Source organism: Hemicordylus capensis, chromosome 4 (genome assembly GCF_027244095.1).
Source record: "Hemicordylus capensis ecotype Gifberg chromosome 4, rHemCap1.1.pri, whole genome shotgun sequence".
NCBI classification, from domain to species: Eukaryota; Metazoa; Chordata; class Lepidosauria; order Squamata; family Cordylidae; genus Hemicordylus; species Hemicordylus capensis.
This window is the reverse complement of record NC_069660.1, coordinates 164588823-164607903: the sequence shown is the minus strand read 5'-3', so window position 1 is coordinate 164607903 and position 19081 is coordinate 164588823. Positions and strand designations below refer to the sequence as shown.

Sequence of the window (19081 nt, the reverse complement as noted above, 5' to 3'; positions counted from 1 at the left end):
AAATTCATGGAATGGTTGGAACGTTCCAATTGAAATTGTGTTGTTCTGTTCCAAGTTTGGAACAGGACTCCTTTTTAAAGAGCATTCTGTTCTGAGCTCAGAACACTTGAAATGCCCTATTTCGAGGTGGAATGGTCTGATATCGGAACATTCTGCACATCACTAGTATATATGCATTGTAGAAAAGTACAAATTTCAGTGTGCCACTATTCCTGAACATAATGTGCTCTGTAACTGCAGAGCCCTCACTACAAGATGACTCCAACTTTATTATAGAACCTGACCATTCATGAACAAATCAGTCTGTGTGACAAACAGGTCTGATCCTATTATTATATAGGCTGAGGTGATCTGCTTCCCCTGGCAGACTTCTGGACACTATAAAGGGCACTAAATAATATGGTCCATGATTTAGGTTCAAGATAGTTCAAGTGATTTAGGTTAATGATTATATTTTATTTATTGTAAACCCCTTGGGGGATCTTCAGGCAGCAACATGACTTGGGTCCCTAAGAATTTTGAAATTGGTCTTATCTCTGCAATAGAATATTAAAGAGAATGGAATGGAAGGATGCAAGTAAGAGGATGTATTTTTCAATAAGGACTAAACTGGGGTAAGAGAATTCCACTTTATGCTTCAGAAAAACATGTTCCAAATTAATGATGTACAGTAGCTGTAAATGGTGTGCTACTGACTGAGTAAGAGATAAGAGCTCTGTGACTATAGGACAGTGTCGCTCAACCAATCATTTATTTTACATTTCTGTAAACATTATGATCACATGATTTTGTAAACATTATGACAACATGATACTGCTCTATTGGACTCAACCGCATCAGAAGGAGAGATGGCTGGGGTGGTGGTGCACTTGTGGCAAAGTGTAGTTGTGTCATGGCGAGCCCTTCAAAGAGGCACAAGTTGAGGAAGGAGGATGGAGGATGTAGAAGCAAGGAGAGAAAGGGAGGCAGCAACTGGGGAAGCCTCTCCCTCTCTGTAGGGACAACTGCAGAGCAGCCATCTCTGGTGGCAGCAAGTATTCACAGAAGTGGTCCCTGTGAAGTGGTTCTTGCAAAAAAAGAAAAGAAGTCCTGCAGAAGGATAACCTTATTCTGAGATTTTGCTGCTATTGTTGTTGTTGGTTTATTTATTTATTTATTTACATATTTATTATTTTTAGATAGGGGATAAAGAAGTTGTCATTTTTGTAATTGATGAATCTCAGTACATTGATACAGTCTCCTGGCAATTCTTGGAAAAGATGATAAGGACTGTTCCCATATTTGTCGTCATGTCTTTGTGTCCTGACAACCGCAAGGCGCGACTGCCTTGTCCTGCTGCAGCCCGAATAAGAAACCATCATAACACTGTCTATATCCATTTAAGGGAGTTACCTCCTTCAGTGATTGTTCAGAAAGCTTGCCAAGACCTTGGGGTGGTCAGTATCGCCAGGGAGCTTGAGATGTAAGTAGGAAGTGTCTGCACATTGGATCTTTTGGCACCATTCTGTGAAGCTGAAGGCAGAGACAATCCATAGCCAGAAAGGAGCAGCAACAGTAGGATAGGAATATGCACAACGCCCCCCACCCCCAACACCCATTTTGTTACACCATTCATTTTTGTTATTAAGCGGTTGGTTCATTTGGTATTCATTCATTCATTTGTTTTTCATGTTGATATTCATACACTTTTTTCATTTCATTATTCACATTTATTTTGTTAGATTTTTTCCTTCTTCCTTTCAATCATTTATGTGACTTCTTGCCATTACCTATGGCCATGGTGGGCAGTTGAGGTCCTCTGAACAGGTACCTCCTGGTGGCTGCCATTCTCTGCCCCCATGCCCAGATTGATGCTGCACCTAGGGTATTGTGGGGAAATGGAAGCTAGCAGGAGGTGGCTTCGCAAAGGGCTTCTGCTGTCCACCAGACAAGGTAAGCAACTCCCTGAATGCCAAAGGATTAATGAATGGGTATGAATGGCATTCCAAAAATGAGCCCATTGATTGCACATTTTTAAAATTTTGAATGCATATATAATTAACATTCAGGCCCCACTGAACGCACACCCCTTATAGATAGCAGAATCTCCTTGTTGCTTGGACTAGCAAGTCAAATTGACCCAGAAGCTTTTATAGGGACCAGAGAGTACTAGCTGGCCTATTTTGACATTGGATATTTTGACATTTGACATTCCTGGCATTGGCTGTGGATCAATTGCATGTGTGCTGATGCTAGAAAAGGGAAGGTTCTGTACAGTAAATGGATTATGCCTTTTATTCCAGGAACTGTTTCTCTCTCTCTCCCCACTTCTAGATTCTTAATACAAAGAAGCCACGGAAACCCATTTTACTGTGAGGAGCTTCTCCGGAACCTCCACTTCAACAATGTGCTTCAGTTTCATGTGCTGGAGGAAGATGAAGAAAAAGAGGATGAGTGGGACAACATTTTCAGTATTTATTTTACATTTTTGTAAACATTATGATCACATGATTTTGTAAACATTATGACGACATGATACTGCTCTATTGGACTCAACCTCATCAGAAGGAGAGATGGGGTGGTGGTGTACTTGTGGCAAAGTGTAGTTGTGTCATGGCCAGCCAAAGAGGCACACATTGAGGAAGGAGGATGGAGAAGCTACTGGACATTAACTATCTACATGATATAGCTTTGTGACAGCTCTCAGTGCATGTGCGTGAAAGTGTTGGTAGTGGTGGTACTCCCATTTTAACAGGAACCAGTCGTACGTCATGATTTTTGTCACAGCCACAGCTCAGTGGATAGTGAAGGGAAATCCCAGAAGAGTTACTGTTAATGACTGAGAGCCAGCGTGGTGTAGTGGTTAGAGTGCTGGACTAGGACCGGGGAGACCCGAGTTCAAATCCCCATTCAGCCATAAAACTAGCTGGGTGACTCTGGGCCAGTCACTTCTTTCTCAGCCTAACCTACTTCACAGGGTTGTTGTGAAAGAGAAACTCAAGTATGTAGTACACCACTCTGGGCTCCTTGGAGGAAGAGCGGGATATAAATGTAAAATAATAATAATAATAATAATAATAATACTGTCACCCAGGGAAAGGGGAAGGGCTGACCCCATCCATTGCTTCTTCATTAGCCAGATGTATGTGAGGCCAGTATTAAGCCCGAGGCTTCCAGTCTTGGAGAATATCCATCAGGAGAATAGCTGCATAAACTTCCCTCAGTCTTTCCTTCTGTTGAAGCACCACTGATGGGGAGTTCGTTTCCAGAGGCGGCCAGTGAGGGCGGTGCTGGGGGCGGCAGTGAGAGGTATCTTAAAAAAATAATGACAGGTGATACAGCAGGCACTTATAAGCCGCCGGGAGCAATGGTGCCCTGCCCAGCATCCTGTGCGGTGGCTGCCACAGCTACGGCACTCACCTGGCTTGAACGCATGCATGGCAGCCATTTGAGTGGTCAGCATGGTGTTGCTAACCCTGCAAATGGCTGCTGCATGTGCACAGAGGCCAGGTGAGCACCATAGTCCTCGGTCCCGATGAATTACGTCCCCAGTTGCTGAAGGAACTTGCAGGTGTGATCTCAAACCTCTGTCTATACGCTTTGAAAACTCCTGGAGAATGCATGAAGTGCCAGAGGATTGGAGACGAGTAAAAGTTGACCCATCTTCAATAAAGGACAAAGGGAGGCTGGGAAACTACAGACATATCAGAATGATATCTGTATTTGGCAAGATCCTAGAAAAGATTTGCAGTGTATCTGTGAGCACTTAGAAATGAATCTGGTGAATAGTGGAACCAGCATGTACTTGTCAAGGACAAGTTATGCCAGGCTAATCTCATCTGCTTTTTCAATAGATTTACTAATTTGGTAGATCATGGCAATGGCATGCTCATAGTGTAATGATTTCAGCAAAGTGTTTGACAAAGTCTCCCACAATATGTTTATTAATGTTGGTCAAATGTGGGCTGCTGTTAGGTTTAGTCACAGCTGGTTGAACCAACTGTACCCAACGAGTACTAATCAATGGGTCTACATCCTCTTGGAAGGAGGTAGCAAGTGGAGTGCCACAGGACTCTGTCCTGGGCCCTGTGTTACCACGCTTGCTCAGGCACATTTTTGTTATCATTCTCTGTGACTATGCTTTTGCTCTAAGTGGGGGAATCAGCTCTGAAATTTGAAAACATGCATACAGCAATACGTTTTTGGGATAGTTGGTCATAGATAAAATCAGGTTGGTGCTAGGTTACTCCTAAGGGAGCAACAGACTCAAGATAAGGATTATTAAAAAATATAGAGGTGCTTCACGCGACCTCCCAAAAGCGGGCTAAGGGAGCCCAGCCCACTTTTAGTTGGTCATGTTGCAACGGGAGCCGCGTGGGTACTTTGGGAGCAAATCTCCCAAAGTAAACTCCCCTTAAACGATGTTAGCAGAGTAAGCGCTAACCGCTCATGGTTAGCCGTGGTGAGGCCCCATGCCATGGTGACACAAGTAGACCCCCAACTGGGAGGCTGCAGCATGCCTCCCAGCATCGGGGATCCCCCCAGAATGCCCCGTGCACTTGCGCAGAAGAGAGAAGAGAGCTGGTCTTGTAGTAGCTAGCATGAATTGTCCCCTTGTTTAAGCAAGGTCCACCCTGGTTCCATATGAATGGGAGACTAGAAGTGAGCACTGTAAGATATTCCCCTCAGGGGATGGAGCTGCTCTGGGAAGAGCAGAAGGTTTCAAGTTCCCTCTCTAGCTTCTCCAAGATAGGGCTGAGAGAGACTCCTGCCTGTAACCTTGGAGAAGTTGCTGCCAGTCTGTGAAGACAATACTGAGCTAGATAGAACAATGGTCTGACTCAGTATATGGCAGCTTCCTATGTTCCTATCCTGGGACTTCTGGGGCTGGGTGGCCCCTGATCCCCGCTGCCCCTACTGGCTCTGTGATGGAGCCGGTAGTCATGTGGACAGCCGATATGGCCACCCAGGGACGGCTCCCTGCTCGTGCTAAGGGAGCCCTGCTCCCTTGCTAAGCCTGCTCTCCCCACAAACCACCTTGAGGTGCTTTACTTTGCTCATGTGAAGCACCTCATAGAATATCTTTATCAAGAATAGAAGCACACAAGTAAACAATTGTAGTTGGCAACCCCGGGACAGGGTTCCCAACTACAAAATACCATTTCTTAAGAACAGCACCAAATTCCAATGAATGCAGACTTGAGAGGAAGTCATAGCATAGAAGGGAGAGAGACGAGGGAAGAGATGGGGGTGATAGACAAAGTGGAGAGAGACAGAGTGACAATCTGTATAACTGTCCCAGGTTTGGCTGCAAAGCTGGTGAGTGTAGAATTCAAGATTTCTGTCTTTCAATGAGAGAAGGGGTGGAAAGGCTTTGCCATGAAGACAGAGCACTGTGGGAGCCTAGGCAGATTAGGAGGCAAGTTTAGAACTTGCCACCAGCCCATGTTAGGGAAATCTCCTTAACTTGTGCTGTTAAGTATTGGGGAGGACTTTGAGGATCCTGGGTAGTCCATGGCTGACCCACTTCTGGGAGACTATGGCCTCAATGGCTGACAGGGACAAAGGTTGATTTGATTTTGGAGGGAAAGGGAGGTTTGATTTCATTGCTTATCTTTTAAAAAACCAAGGGAACTTATGCTATGCTGACTGGGTTGTTTAAAAAAATGGTTCAGAAAAATTGTTTATAAAAGGAGGTTGCTTTTAGCACAGGTTCAGTCCAAGTTGGTTGTAGCAGTCAGTGTTGTTCAGAGTCTGAAGTTACAAGTTAGAGAGCTGGCAAGAGCAGAGCCTAAGTGTGCAGTGAAGTTCAGAAGAGTACCAGGAGTGCAGAGCTGAAGAATCTAAGGAAGAAATTGCCAGCACAGTTTGAGAGAGGCTCAAGGCTGGGGCCGTAGCACGAGCTGTGGAATCCCCTGCAGGGAGTGGAGACTCTCTGAAGGGCTGAAATCACTCACAAATAAGAACCAGTCTGGGTTGGACCCCAGGACTGTAAAAGTGCCCAGGCCCCGAGGCTGCACAAGGAACAAGCCAGGTTGCTGCAAAAGGAGGTAACTGCAGAGGACTCTGAGTTAGGGACCCATTTTAGATAGGTCAGTTGGATACATTTCCCCCCAACCATTTTATTTCTTCCTTATGCTCTTATGGTAACTGGTCCCCCTGCTAGAGATGTGCATGGAACGGGCTGGGTGAGGCTCAAAGGCAGCGGGGGGTGGTGGTGTACTGCTTTAAGTGCGGGAGATAGTACACTTATCCCTCCCTTTGCTTTCCCCCCGCTGGTGTTCCATTTCCCCCCAAGTCCACTGGGGTGGCAGCGTACCTCCCTGCTGCCCCATTGCCACCTTTACCAGAAGTAACCGGAAGTATCCGACGCACCTGTGCATGCCAGGCACGGGCATGCACATGTTGCACTCACCACGTGCACATACCTGCTGTGTGTGTGCCCACCCGTGGTGTGCACGTGTGCTCCCGGCATGCACAGGTGCATTGGATACTTCTGGTAAAGGTAGAAATGGGGCAGCAGGGAGGTACGCTGCCACCCTGATGGACTTTGGAAAAACAGAGCACTGGCAGGGGGAAAGCAGAGGGAGGGGTAAGCACATCCTCCCCTGCCCTTAAAGCAGTACATTCCCGCCTTCGGACCAGCAGAGCCACTCACCATTTGAACCAGCTTATAAAGGGCCTCCGAACCTGTTCCATGCACATCCCTACCCCCCACCCCCCTCTAAGGTTATGTTGTACTAAGAAACCATCCTTTACTTCCTTTCCATATAGCCCGTGGTGTTCTCAAGGCTCAAGCCTCCAAATCACCTGAAAACAAAGAGGAGGACTTGTACATTTGCACAATCAGGCAGAATGTGAAACTTCACAATATAATGCTTCCTCCAACATTAAAAGGTGAGGAGCTGGGCCAATCTTTACAAATTTCTGCCCTACTGAGATTCCACATGGGAGCTGTAGTTGGGAAGCCAGTTTGCCAGGCAGCTCCCAAGACCCATGATGATCTTGGTGCTACTTTGAGCTTTTGATGTTTTCACACATGAGACTTCAGCTACATATGACCAGAGGTAAGGGCTGCACTGAAAATGGCATTCCTGTATCCTCCTCTGTTTTCCTGTAGCTTGTAGTAATACTTACCCTGCCATTATATTGTCATCACGGTAGAGTAAGACCTCAGCAGCCATGGGCAGAGAAAGCCACAATGTGCTGATGCTTCATCATGGAGTAAGTGTTACAACATGTCATGGGGGGTTGCAGGAGAACTTGGCATGGGGATGCCCATGTTATGTTTGAGAGCTCTGCCTTTCAAATAGTCTTGCCTCAGTTGAGTTTGTATTTAATGTGAATATAAAACCTGTATTAGCCAGAATGCTCATTTGCATTAGAAATGTCTCTTTTCTTACTCCTTTTCTTCATTAAGCACCAAACCAGATGTGTTGTCAGTTGTTTATTCATGTTGCTGTCCCTTTCATGTACAAAGCAGGGATTTGGTGGGAGGTCCTAATTTTGACTATAAAAGGTGTGCATAAATGAGAAGAGCTAAACTCTTCCTTCCCACACAAGCATAGATTGCTGCCCACTGTTGTTACAAGTATCCTCTACAACCCAGGTCACATCCAGTATCAGGGCTAGGCTGGAAGAAAGTGCCCATAAAGGCTGGAACGTGAATGGATGAATATGGCCACTTCTGTCAAATCTAGTTTTCCCCTAACAATGATCACAGGTTCACATAAATGGCATGAGAGAATCTCATAACTCAGTTAAGCACCCAACATTAAAAGGCCTTTACAGTACTGGTGTCATGACTCAAATCTGCCTCTCCCCAATTGGGGGACAAGGCAGACAAGGAGGATGCCCCAAGTCCCTAGCCCTGCTTAGAAAGATTGGCAAGACTGCTTTAAGCAACAGAGCTTTCCCAATGGAAGAGGGAAGGGCCAATTCACTCTGGCAGAAGCCATAAAACCTGGCAGTCTACTTTAAGCAGCCGCTGGAGCAACTTTCCTCCTATATTACTAAACCCAGCTCTTGTGTGTTGCTGCTCCGAACTAACTAAGGTGCTGACCCCTTTCTCCTTGGAGTTATCCAAGGTCTGTGTCTCTCCCAGATTCCTGCCTTGGCAGAGACCCCGGCTCCGCCTAGGACAGCTGGATAGGATAGCTGGGCATTAAAAATCACTCCGTTGTGACCTATGCTACAGCTAACCTAGCTCTTCTTGGGTTGGGACTGGCTCAGCCACATAACGCTTCACCCAACAATTGTCATGATCCCTGTCCAGAAAAACAAACTATACAGTCTGCCAGTAAAGTGCTGGCTGACAGGATGCTTCTCTCCAGTCCCTCTCTGGGCCATGGCCTTATGTCAGTGTGCTTCTGATGCCAGCACAAAGGGAGTGGCTGATGCAGATGTTCGGTGGGGAGACACTGCGAAGACAAATAGAGGTGGCGAGCTGTCCCAGGGCTGCCACCAACCTACTTATGTCCCTGTAGTCAATGGGCCAGAAGAGTGAATAAATGGGTTAGTGTTTACAACTTTACTAATTCAACATTTTCTATCTGAAATAACAGACTGACAGCTAAAAATGAAAAAGAGAGTTTTCCAGTGGTGATATTTATTATTTTATTAGTATTTTGGAAGTAGTAATCTACAGACAACACTCAAATCACAATATTTCTGTAGAAATGCGTAGGAATCTGCAAAGTTTTCAAGTAAAGTTAATTTAGCTAATCATAAAAGTTTTTGTCATCATCTGCCTATTTCAAAGTAGTCCTCATCTTTGTCAGCTTGGCCGTCACATTGCTCTACATGGCATATTGCCATGCATATCAAATCACTCTTCATACAAATACACGTGAGCACGGCACAAGACTGTTTGCACCTACAGGACATCAGTTCAAGAACTGAATCTGGAGCTGGTTTCCCAGCCATCCACTGAATAGTAAACACCTCTTACTATTCTTCCAGACTTCCCAGTCTGGACTGGGAATTTCTGGAACTGGGTCAGGTGGTTTTCCCAACTAAACCTTGGTCATTAGAATGGCGAATGTGCTGTTGTAAGGAGTCATGACAAGGTGTTAGTTGATATGATTCTGCTGCACCAGGGGTAGGTAACCTTAGTTCTCCGTATGTTGCTGAACTGTTGGATGATGGGTATTGTAGTTCAACAACAGCTGGAGAGCCAAAGCTGCCTACCCCTGTACTACATACATTTTTGCACAGAAGGCTATGTAGCGTAAACTCATTTATGTCTTAGAGCTATACAAACAACATGTGAAATCTTCAAGATGTTAGAAGAGTTCTGAGTTATGACATCTGATGGGTCATAAACAATCCAAAAAACACTACTCCATTTATTCACAAAAAGGACGACCCATTTTTAGATCCCTGGCCCATAGACTACTGCTTTAGAGACTAGTCACAGCGGGTTTTTCCACATATATTGGATATCCAGTTTCTGTATTTGGCATGACAGGCATACAAGCCAACTGAACACTGGTTCAGCCATGATTTTCCCCCTTTTTCTTCTTCTTCTTCTTATTTATTTGATTTCTTCATGCTTCCTCTTTGCTTTTTTGTTTTTTGTTTTTTTGAAGTGGCACATATGCATGTGTTCATTTATACATTCATATTTTGCTTTTGCTTTTTTAAAAAAGGCATACATTTTAAATGCAAAACTGCTCCGAGTGTTTGCAGGGTGTATTGGTGAAGTGTGTTCATGACATCAGAAGCTCTTGCCAGTTGGTGCCTTCCACAGCCACCTATTCTCTAGTTCAAACTGAACTGAACTGTAAACTTACGAGCTGTTTTTTAAGAGCGCCGTGGTAGAAAAAAGATCTGTTTGTCCTGAACACAGTGGCTTCAGACTAGCCTGTTGCTCTGGTATAGAAGACTCTGCAGAGAAATGGAGGGGCTGCTTCTATGGAGTGGCATCTTAGCCAGCCTGAGTCCGTCTGAAGATAGGCTCTCATAAACAGCTCCACTTAAACATTGCATCTTTTAAATATTATTTACATTGTACAATAAATTGCTTTGAGAGCCTCTTCAGGCTGAAAAACAGGATATAAAATAAATAAATAAATAACTTCCGTCTTCACCCTGATTGTTGCTGTTGAAGGTGGCTAAAGCTAGTCACACACTGGCTATGATGATCTTCATAGCCAACCTGGTTTCCCTGTAGACAAACCAGAACGCTACAGAAAGATCTGTAGACAGAAGATCCAGCTCTCTCCTAAGGCTGACACTGAGGTCATTCACACAACCATTTTTGGCAGTGGGGGGAGGCAGGAATGAACCTACCTTCCCCCCAGATGATGGATGGCATGCAGGCACACACAGTCCACACTGCTCAGAGCAGCGCAGATCACTGGAGGCTGGGGAAATGAGCCCCAGCCTCCAGGAATCCTGAAATCCACTGCGCAAACAACACGGTATATTGGGGTATTCCCCTGTGAGTCAGGTGCTCTATGCCTCCTGTGTGCGCTTGGGCTGCAGGCACACACACGATCCCAGCTTCAGGGTGGAGGGTTTAATAAGGGGCGGGTTAAAAACTTAGGCTGACAGTAACCCAGGATTGGGGCCAATCCAGGTGCAGCACACGAGCAGCCCAACCCAGGCTGGACTGCCCTAGTCTGGGTCAGTCTGCTCGTGAGAACAGTCTTAGTGTCTGTTTAATATTTCTGCTGTTTTATTCCTCTGTTGCATTTTTAAGATAACGAAGCTCTTCTCATGATCAGTGAGAAGAGCTTCTGTCATGTCTGTGGGGAGAGTGGGCTTAGCCCGCTCTCCCCGCAGACGATCAAGCTCGTAGCCTTGGGTGGCCGGATCAGCTGCCCACAGGACTGCCAGCTCTGTCACGGAGCCGGCGGGTGCTGCAGTGATTGGGGGCTGCACAGCCCCCAGAAGTCCCAGGATGCCCCACGTGAGTGCGCGGGTCATCCTGGAGATACCCCCAAGCCCGGGAGGCTGCTTGTAGCCTCCCGGCTGGGGGTCTGCTCATGTGTTGCTGCATGCTGCAGTGACACACGAGCAAAGAAATGAGGTTAACAGAGCGCTTGCTCCATTAACCTCATTTAAGGGGAGGGTGTTTTAGGCGGGCTAGCTGCCTTGGGAGCACTGGGCTCACCTGTGAGACTTGTGGTTCCTCCGACCAATGAAAAGCGGGCTAAGGGAAATTAGCCTGCTTTTTGTTGATTGTGAGAATAGCCTCAACATATTTCTCACATTATGACCTAGGTTTTGATGTGCCCTTAAATGCCTGGCTGCTTCTCTATCTGTGTTTTGGCTTTTTTTCTGGACAGGGATTGCTCTGGCAGAATTAGACAACATGACCCCTTCAGAGCAGATGGTGGTAAAATGTGCAGCCGTCATTGGTGTGACCTTTGAAACAGAGTTGCTGCTCCACATCCTCCCTGAATGGACCAAAATGAAGATGAACCAAACACTGGCAACCCTGGTGGACTCTCGTATCTTCCAGTGCTTTGGTGAAAGAAAAGAAGTGCATGCTGTGAAGAGTACACAATCCGTCTCCTCTGAGGAGCTCTGCATCTCCTCGCAGACTGTGAAATCAATAGGACAAGGGTCAGGTGAGATAAGAAAGAAAGAAGGAATGATGTAGCGAGATCCTTGAGTGCTTCTGTATTTCATGATAAACCTCTAAGGAATGTTCTTGAATGATACAATGAGGCTATTCTCATGACCAGCCTAACCCTGCCTGGTCTGCCCCAGGCAGGGTTAGGCTGGTAGTGAGAAGTGGCGGGATCCTCATGGATCCCTCCACTCCCCACCCACCTAACCCCCTTAATGAACCTGGCTTTTAGCCAAGTTAAGGGGGCTCTCGCACCCATACCCTGGCTACCATGTATTGTGTGACGCTTCGAGCTGGGTGAAGCCTGAGGAGTCACAGAGATGGGCGCATAGAGCACCTGCCTGAAGGGGGAATCCCCAATGTGATGTGCGTGCCACGCGTTGCAGTGAGGGATGCCCGGAGGCCCTGGATCCCTCCACCCTGCTCCGTGCTTCATGGATCTGCATGGATCAGGGCTGCCTGTGTGGGTGTGTGGGAAGCACGCTGAAGAGAACCTGCTTGGTTGTCTGGTGGGAAGGTAAAGTGAAGGCAGCCTTCCCCCTGCACCCTCCGGGCCCTCCCATGGCAATCATGTGAATTGCCCCATAGTCTTTCCTGCCCCATATCCCTTTTTGAGCTTCAAGCATGATCTCTGTTTGAGTTTTGACAAGCACATTGTGCTTTGGTTAGTTTGGCACCTATTTTGTGAGATGACCTGATTCATATTGTTATGCACTCCCAACTTCCCCAACCAATGAGAGTTCTGGGACAGCACCATCTGGGTTTTGGGTCCTGTTGGAGGAGAGTTCACTGGAAGCTTAATATGTCTTTGTAATATTTTGATTCTTTACAAATATAAAAGTTGAGCATCAGTTGGAGGTGGTGAGCATTATATGGACAACAAGGCAGCAACAGATCACATTGGATTCCCAGAGAGACACTACTGTACCCACAAAGTGCATTCCGTTAGTTCTCAGCTCAGTCTCTCTGTCTCATTTCTCTGAACTCAGTTTGTCTTGGTCTCACCCTAAAACTGCAATTCCTTTTACACACACATACACACCCCTTGTTTGGCTCGGTCCACTCTACTTATCTGAAGGGGTTCACATGTGCTGTGTTACCAAACATTGATGGCTTTTCCCATCATATGCAGAATATTCCAGATAGATCCCCGGATATCGCCCAATGATTGCATCAACACAAGCATCCAGTTGCTGAGCATCATTTCTCTGAGCCTGATAAATATTTGTAACACACCCTTCCTTGACTTGTTTATTTATTTATTTATTTATTTATTAAAGATTAAAGGATTTCTGAGTGTCCTTTAGCTTATTTGTTTCAGCATGGGATGCTTGCAGGGCCCAAGCATGGGGCAGGGGGGAAGGGTACACTTTATCCAGGGGACCTGGCCCAGTAACAGTAGATTTTTGCAGGAGGAATTCAGTGCTTTTAGAGAGCAAAGACTAAGAGCAAACTCCATCTTGTCTTTCAGATCTCGGACCATTGGTTGCTGAAAGACTCAAGCAAGAGGAGATGGTGATGCACTGTAAAGTCATGGGGTTTTGCACACCCCTGTTGCAGGAAGCAGCCTATGAGCTCTGGCTCAAAAGCCAGAAAGAAGCCTTGCATCTCAAGTGTGCCAGCTACCTTCAGTGGCATGCTCACCAATGCAAGTGCTGTGGGCAAGGAGACTTCATTTCCTTCCATCGCTATGCAGTGGAAGGCATGCTGCACAACATAGATACACAGGAGTCTAGAATGCAGTTCCTCACAGAGAGCACACTGAATGAGGCTGCCACCGTCCTAGTTTCTGAAATGCTGATGAAAGTGGAATTAAGCAGACGTAATGGTAAAGCCAAAATCCTTAGGTGGCACAGGGCTTCAGTGATGTTGGTGCAAGAGTTGGTTTTCCTACTGGATCAGATAAATCCCTGAGAGATTTAGGGAATTGTAGTAATCACAGGATCATGACTGATATTGCAGGGAGCCCAAAGGTCAGGAGAGACTGTAGCAAATGAAAGCCCAAGAGGGTGAGTTAAAGCTGGTGAGAGAGTTGCAGAGAAAAGCAAAGTAAAAATCTGACCAGATACAGTTCAGAGAACTACAGAGCTAGAAGGAGGAACCTTCTAAAGTCAGCTACTCCAAACCTCATATGAAGACAATATCCCCTAAAATAATCCACAGTGGATGCCTAATTCCATCTCCTCTGAAACAGAAGTCCTTGGACAGAGCTTCCCATCACGTGTTACCCCAGCGTTCTAATCCTTAGAAAGAACTTCCTTCCTTATAGTCAGTGCAAGACAAAGTTCATGCTGTGGTCCTGGTCTCCCACCCAAGACCAGGATTAGGTGTTAATCTGAGTAGTCACAGAGGGTCTTGGGTGTCAAGAGAAATCTTCCCTAATCCCTGGAGGGCTAAAAAGGCCTCTTGGGATGAGAGAAAGCGGCTGTTGGGGATTAGTGCAAGCTGAGGAAGGGGGAAAGCTTAGTAAACTCTACCCACTTACAGAAGCTGAGTCCTCCTAAGCAGTGTAGTGTTGCAGCTGCAGCTGCCTCCAGTAGGATGCAAGCTGGTTGGCCAAGATGGAGGGTTTGTTGCTTGTAGCTTACTTCCCTGTCACCTTTGTCTCCAGAATGCCACTTCAGATAGCAGAGACAGGTTCTTATATAGCTGAGTTGCTCATAAGTGGTTTTTTGACCCTGGGTACTTCCTGGCCTTAGTGACTTACTATTTCCTTCATTGGCTTGCGGATATGGTGGAACAGTCTTGTGGCAGATCTGGATTGCTTTTCCTCAATGGGTTGACTGTCATAAAGTAAGGTAAAGTGTGCCGTCAAGTCGATTTCAATTCCTGGCACCCACAGAGCCCTGTGGTTGTCTTTGGTGGAATTCAGGAGGGGTTTACCATTGCCTTCTCCCTCACAGTATGAGATGATGCCTTTTAGCATCTTCCTACAGTGGGTATAGGAAAGAATCACCCCCTTTGATAGACCTTAAATTCTGGTTCCCTTACATCCTGAAATGAAAACACCAAGAAAATTCCCTTCACCAGCTGTACTTATCCAATGCAACCTATAACATCCAACTGAAAAACATCACAATTACAGTCCAGAAAAAGTGTCAGAAACAAAAAACAAGAATTACTGAGATTGAAAAAGGATCACCCCCCCCCCCAATGTCAATATTTTGTTGAACCACCTTTTGCTTTAATAACAGTCTTGAGTCTGTTGGGAGTTAAAGGACTTCATGGCAAAGAGTGGTTGTTCTGTGCATGTGACAACAATTTCACGAGCGCTCCACAGATGTGGCTTGTTCGGGAGGGTCGCAAGGAGAAAGCCACTTCTCAAGAAAGGCCACATTAAAGCTCGTTTGAGCTTTGCCAGAAGGCACCTTGAAGATTCTGATGCCAAATGGAAAAAGGTCTTATGGTCAGATGAGACCAAGATTGAACTATTTGGCCTCAACACCAAACAGTACACCTGGCGTAAATCCAACACAGCTCACCATCCACAACACACCATACCTACAGTGAAGCATGGAGGTGGCAGCATCCTGTTGTGGGGGTGTTTCTCTGCCTCAGGGACTGGGGCTTTCGTTAGGGTAGAAGGAAAATGGATGGGGCAAAATACCGTCAGATTCTGGAAGAAAACCTGCTACCCTCTGCCAGACAGTTGAGGATGCGCAGAAGATTCACCTTTCAACATGACAACAATCCGAAGCACACAGCAAAATTGACCACACAGTGGCTGAAGGAGAAAAAAGTGAACATCCTCATGTGGCCCAGTCAGAGCCCAGACCTAAATCCCATAGAAAATCTGTGGAGAGATTTGAAGATAGCAGTCCACCAACACCTACCATCCAATGTGACTGAACTTGAACAGTTCTGTATGGAGGAGTGGGCAAATATTGCTCCGTCTAGATGTGCAAGGTTGATAGAGAAGTATCCCAACAGACTCAAGGCTGTTATTAAAGCAAAAGGTGGTTCAACAAAATATTGACATTGGGGGGGGGGGTGATCCTTTTTCAATCTCAGTAATTCTTGTTTTTTGTTTCTGACACTTTTTCTGGACTGTAATTGTGATGTTTTTCAGTTGGATGTTATAGGTTGCATTGGATAAGTACAGCTGGTGAAGGGAATTTTCTTTGTGTTTTCATTTCAGGATGTAAGGGAACCAGAATTTAAGGTCTATCAAAGGGGGTGATTCTTTCCTATACCCACTGTATATGGCTGCTGCCCGCTATAGTACCAGCGGGGATTCAAACCAGCAACCTTGTTAGTCAAGCATTTCCCTGGTGTGTTGACCTAATTCTGCTTGGGCTTTCCTTGTACCCATTGCTGTGGTTTCTGTTCAGCCAAGTGCAGCTTGGCTGTGGCACTCTACATCAAAAGGGATAAGAATTTCAGTCTTCTGGTCATATTTCTTAGACCCCATATCTGTGATCACATAGGGCCAAAGTTTTGATGGGATACCTGACCCGCTTAGCAATTCCAATGAGTTAAGTTCTTCTTGGAAGTAGTTGTAAGAAAAGGAAATATTTATTTATTAATTTATTATTATTTATTTATTATTTATTCTATTTCTATACCGCCCTTCCAAAAATGGCTCAGGGCAGTTTACACAGAGAAATAACAAATAAGATGGATCCCTGTCGCCAAAGGGCTCACAATCTAAAAAAAAAAACATAAGATAGACACCAGCAACAGTCACTGGAGGTACTGTGCTGGGGGTGTGTTAGGGCCAGTTACTCTCCCCTTGCTAAATAAAGAGAATCACCACATTAAAAGGTGCCTCTTTGCCAAGTTAGCAGGGGTTAAGTTGAAGGTTTAATTATGTTAATATGAAGGCTCAGGAACTAAGCCCACATTTAGGAACCTAATGTTTTGCAAGCTACCATGTGAGCAATCTCCTACTTCCCCACCTAATACTGCTGTGTTGCAAATTGTCCCCCTTCTGATGCTATTTTGCATGAAGCAGCAGCTATCAGGGTTATGTTACTGTAGCGTAACATGTAGGTTAGCTCTGCAATTGGGATTTTCATGCCTCAGTCTCAGATCAGCATCTATTTCAATTTGGCAGGGAGTAAAGATACCATGCCTGCAGTCCATACAACAGAATTTTCAAAAGAAACTTTCCGAATGCCAAGTAAAGGTAAAGTTATTTTTGCTTAGTTTCTCTTCATGCAGGCCTTGTTGCACATACCCCAGAAAGATGCCATATCCCGCATTTGGGAGGTATTCTCCTTCATCCTGATACAAATACAGCAAGGAGTGTTTGATCTTCAGGTGAGGGACAAGAAGCCCTTCTCCAGTCATTAATACCTGCCTCAAGTAACTTCACCTTGCACCTAGCACTAGCCATGTGCCTTGGTTCTTTGCACATCCACACCCTGCTCTGCAACATATCTAACAAGCTGATCATCCTTGAGATCCTGGCCTTGATTAGTGCATAGTCCTGGGCTTCGATGACAATGGGCTTGCCTGGCCTTAATCTCAGGTCATTTTCTCCCAAGTGAATCAGCATGACACAGCTGGCCATGACACAGCTGGCAACAGAAGACCAGAAGCAACTGGCTCCAAAGCATACAACACTTCCCATCCCAATCAAATCTGGCAAGTGAGCTGAGGCCTACTTACATTTCTGTTATTCGAACCTCTGATCCCATGGAAAGCTGTGTTGGCAGATATGTACCTGCCCTCTCCCCTCCTGCCCACATCTGTTGAAGAAGCAACCATTAAACACTTGGACACAACAACCTGCTTGCCCAGTAAAGAAGTCACACATGGGCAAGTATGGCATAGACATGACTATTTCATTCCCTGCTATGCCCTGCACTCGGAAGGCCCAGTGCTGTTGAGGGATCAGGGCCTTCCAGATCCCCTAACCTAGAATCCTCTAATGATGCCAGGACACACCTTCTTAAATCCAAACTCTACCAGCCCTGTGCCTCATGGCCTATTGTCTAAAAGCTTTTAGACCACCACTTCCTGATCCCTTATATCTGACTGTCACAGAAACCCAGAGTAATTGCCATGGATGCTACCTCGATTCATAAAGAGTGTGCTTCAAAGACAGGGGGCAGCCCTGCTGAGGGTGAACTTGACTATTGTGAACATGTGTACTCGGCCAGAGTTGTCACAGGTCACAACAAATAGTCGCTGCTCAGTGCTAACTTAATCACATGTCCCTTTTAAATGGAAGCCGCAGAAGGCAAGGCACCTGAATGAGTGCTCCCTGCAGAGCAATGAGGAAGCAATGTTGCCTGTCCCCTGCCCCCACAGTCAAAGGAAAAGGAGGAGGTGGAAGAGGCAGTGAGAGGGTCTGATAAACATGGCAGGTCTCTAACAGTTCTGCAGCAACAGCAGGAAGCCTCCCAACGGATCTGTCAAAGTCACCCTGTTGTCATTGCAGAACTCCCTCTGATGATGTCCAAGAGGGCATGTCGAGTTTGACATCTCTCTCTGGTCTGACACAATGCACAACCCTAGTTTCTACATACTCAAAGGACTTTCTTAGGTATGCAGATACTTTCTAAATGAAAACGATTCTTTAAAAGCCCCCAAAGAAGGGCTGTGCTCAGTGACTTTCCAGGACCTATGGAATGTTGGACCACCGAATCACAGAATGTTGAGATTGTCAGCTGAAAAAAGACAGAGAAGAAAATGGAAGGGGAGACAAGAAGTTGGCCTATATACAAGCTTCGAAAAAGTTATAGTATAAATCACTTGCAGCCTTAGAGGCAAGATGCTGCTAAATACCAGTTGCAGGAGAGCAACAGCAGGAGAAAGGGCATGCCCTCACCTCTTGTCTGTGGGCTTCTCAGAGACATCTGGTGGGCCACTGTGTGAAACAGGATGTTGGCCTAGATAGGCCTTGGGCCCGATCCAGCAGGGCTGTTCTTATGAATTGACATAATATATGAACATAATATATGAACATATATATGACATAATATGTGAACATAATATATGAACACATGGCAATGGGATGCTTCTTGACCAGAGACTAAGCCAGCAATTCTTTGGCTTTATATTCCAGTTTGCCAAAATGTAACCCTTCTAGCCTCTGTCAAAGGAATGAACTCTTTCAAACAGGGGCTCTCCCTGTAGAGTTGCAGCTATCCCCTCTCCCAGTTCAGGCAAAGGACGATCCATTTTGTAAGGCTGGCTACAGTCTGTTCTTGACTATGAACATTTTTAACACAAGGAAACAGTCAGCAGTTGGTTGGAGCTGCTTTGATTCTTAGTACGAGGGAAATTATAAAGTAATATGTACTTCCAGCTGTTGGCCACTGCCTTTTGGTACAGTTGCTATGATGTTAATGTTGATAGCTCAAACTGGCATTACAACATTTCCAGGTAATTATGATTCGGAGACAGATACCTCCTAACCTTACTTTTGAAATCTGTTTCATTTCCAGTACGTAGATCCTTGTCCTTTCTCTTCGGCAATAAGCGCCACTCTCCAGACTTTTTGCTGAGATCAAGTGCTGGTAAAGTTATTTCTTTTACCCTGTAGACACAGAGTCTTTGAGACAGAAGGAT

At 45.6% G+C, this 19081-nt stretch overlaps 1 protein-coding gene and 1 long non-coding RNA gene across 12 annotated transcripts in view; one reads left to right on the top strand and one right to left on the bottom strand.

Moving 5' to 3' along the window:
• ADCY10 (adenylate cyclase 10) overlaps nt 1–19081 on the top strand; it is a 120922-nt gene that overhangs the window by 70365 nt on the left and 31476 nt on the right. For 9 of the 10 annotated variants that reach the window (XM_053246708.1, XM_053246705.1, XM_053246709.1 and 6 more), the window contains 7 exons: nt 1183–1462; nt 2314–2450; nt 6754–6876; nt 11274–11558; nt 13032–13388; nt 16617–16688; nt 18958–19029. In XM_053246708.1, coding sequence (XP_053102683.1) covers nt 1183–1462; nt 2314–2450; nt 6754–6876; nt 11274–11558; nt 13032–13388; nt 16617–16688; nt 18958–19029 — 1326 coding nt within the window. The remainder of the gene's footprint in view (nt 1–1182; nt 1463–2313; nt 2451–6753; nt 6877–11273; nt 11559–13031; nt 13389–16616; nt 16689–18957; nt 19030–19081) is intronic. The other variant, XM_053246704.1, reaches the window with a different exon arrangement.
• Nucleotides 733–19081, bottom strand: part of LOC128323485 (uncharacterized) — a 31218-nt gene continuing 12869 nt past the window's right edge. The window contains exons 2-3 of one of the 2 annotated variants that reach the window (XR_008306289.1): nt 3070–3292; nt 733–2404 (exon numbers count right to left, since the gene is read on the bottom strand). This is a non-coding gene — a long non-coding RNA (uncharacterized LOC128323485). Of the gene's footprint in view, nt 3293–19081 lie in introns of both variants that reach the window. The other variant, XR_008306290.1, reaches the window with a different exon arrangement.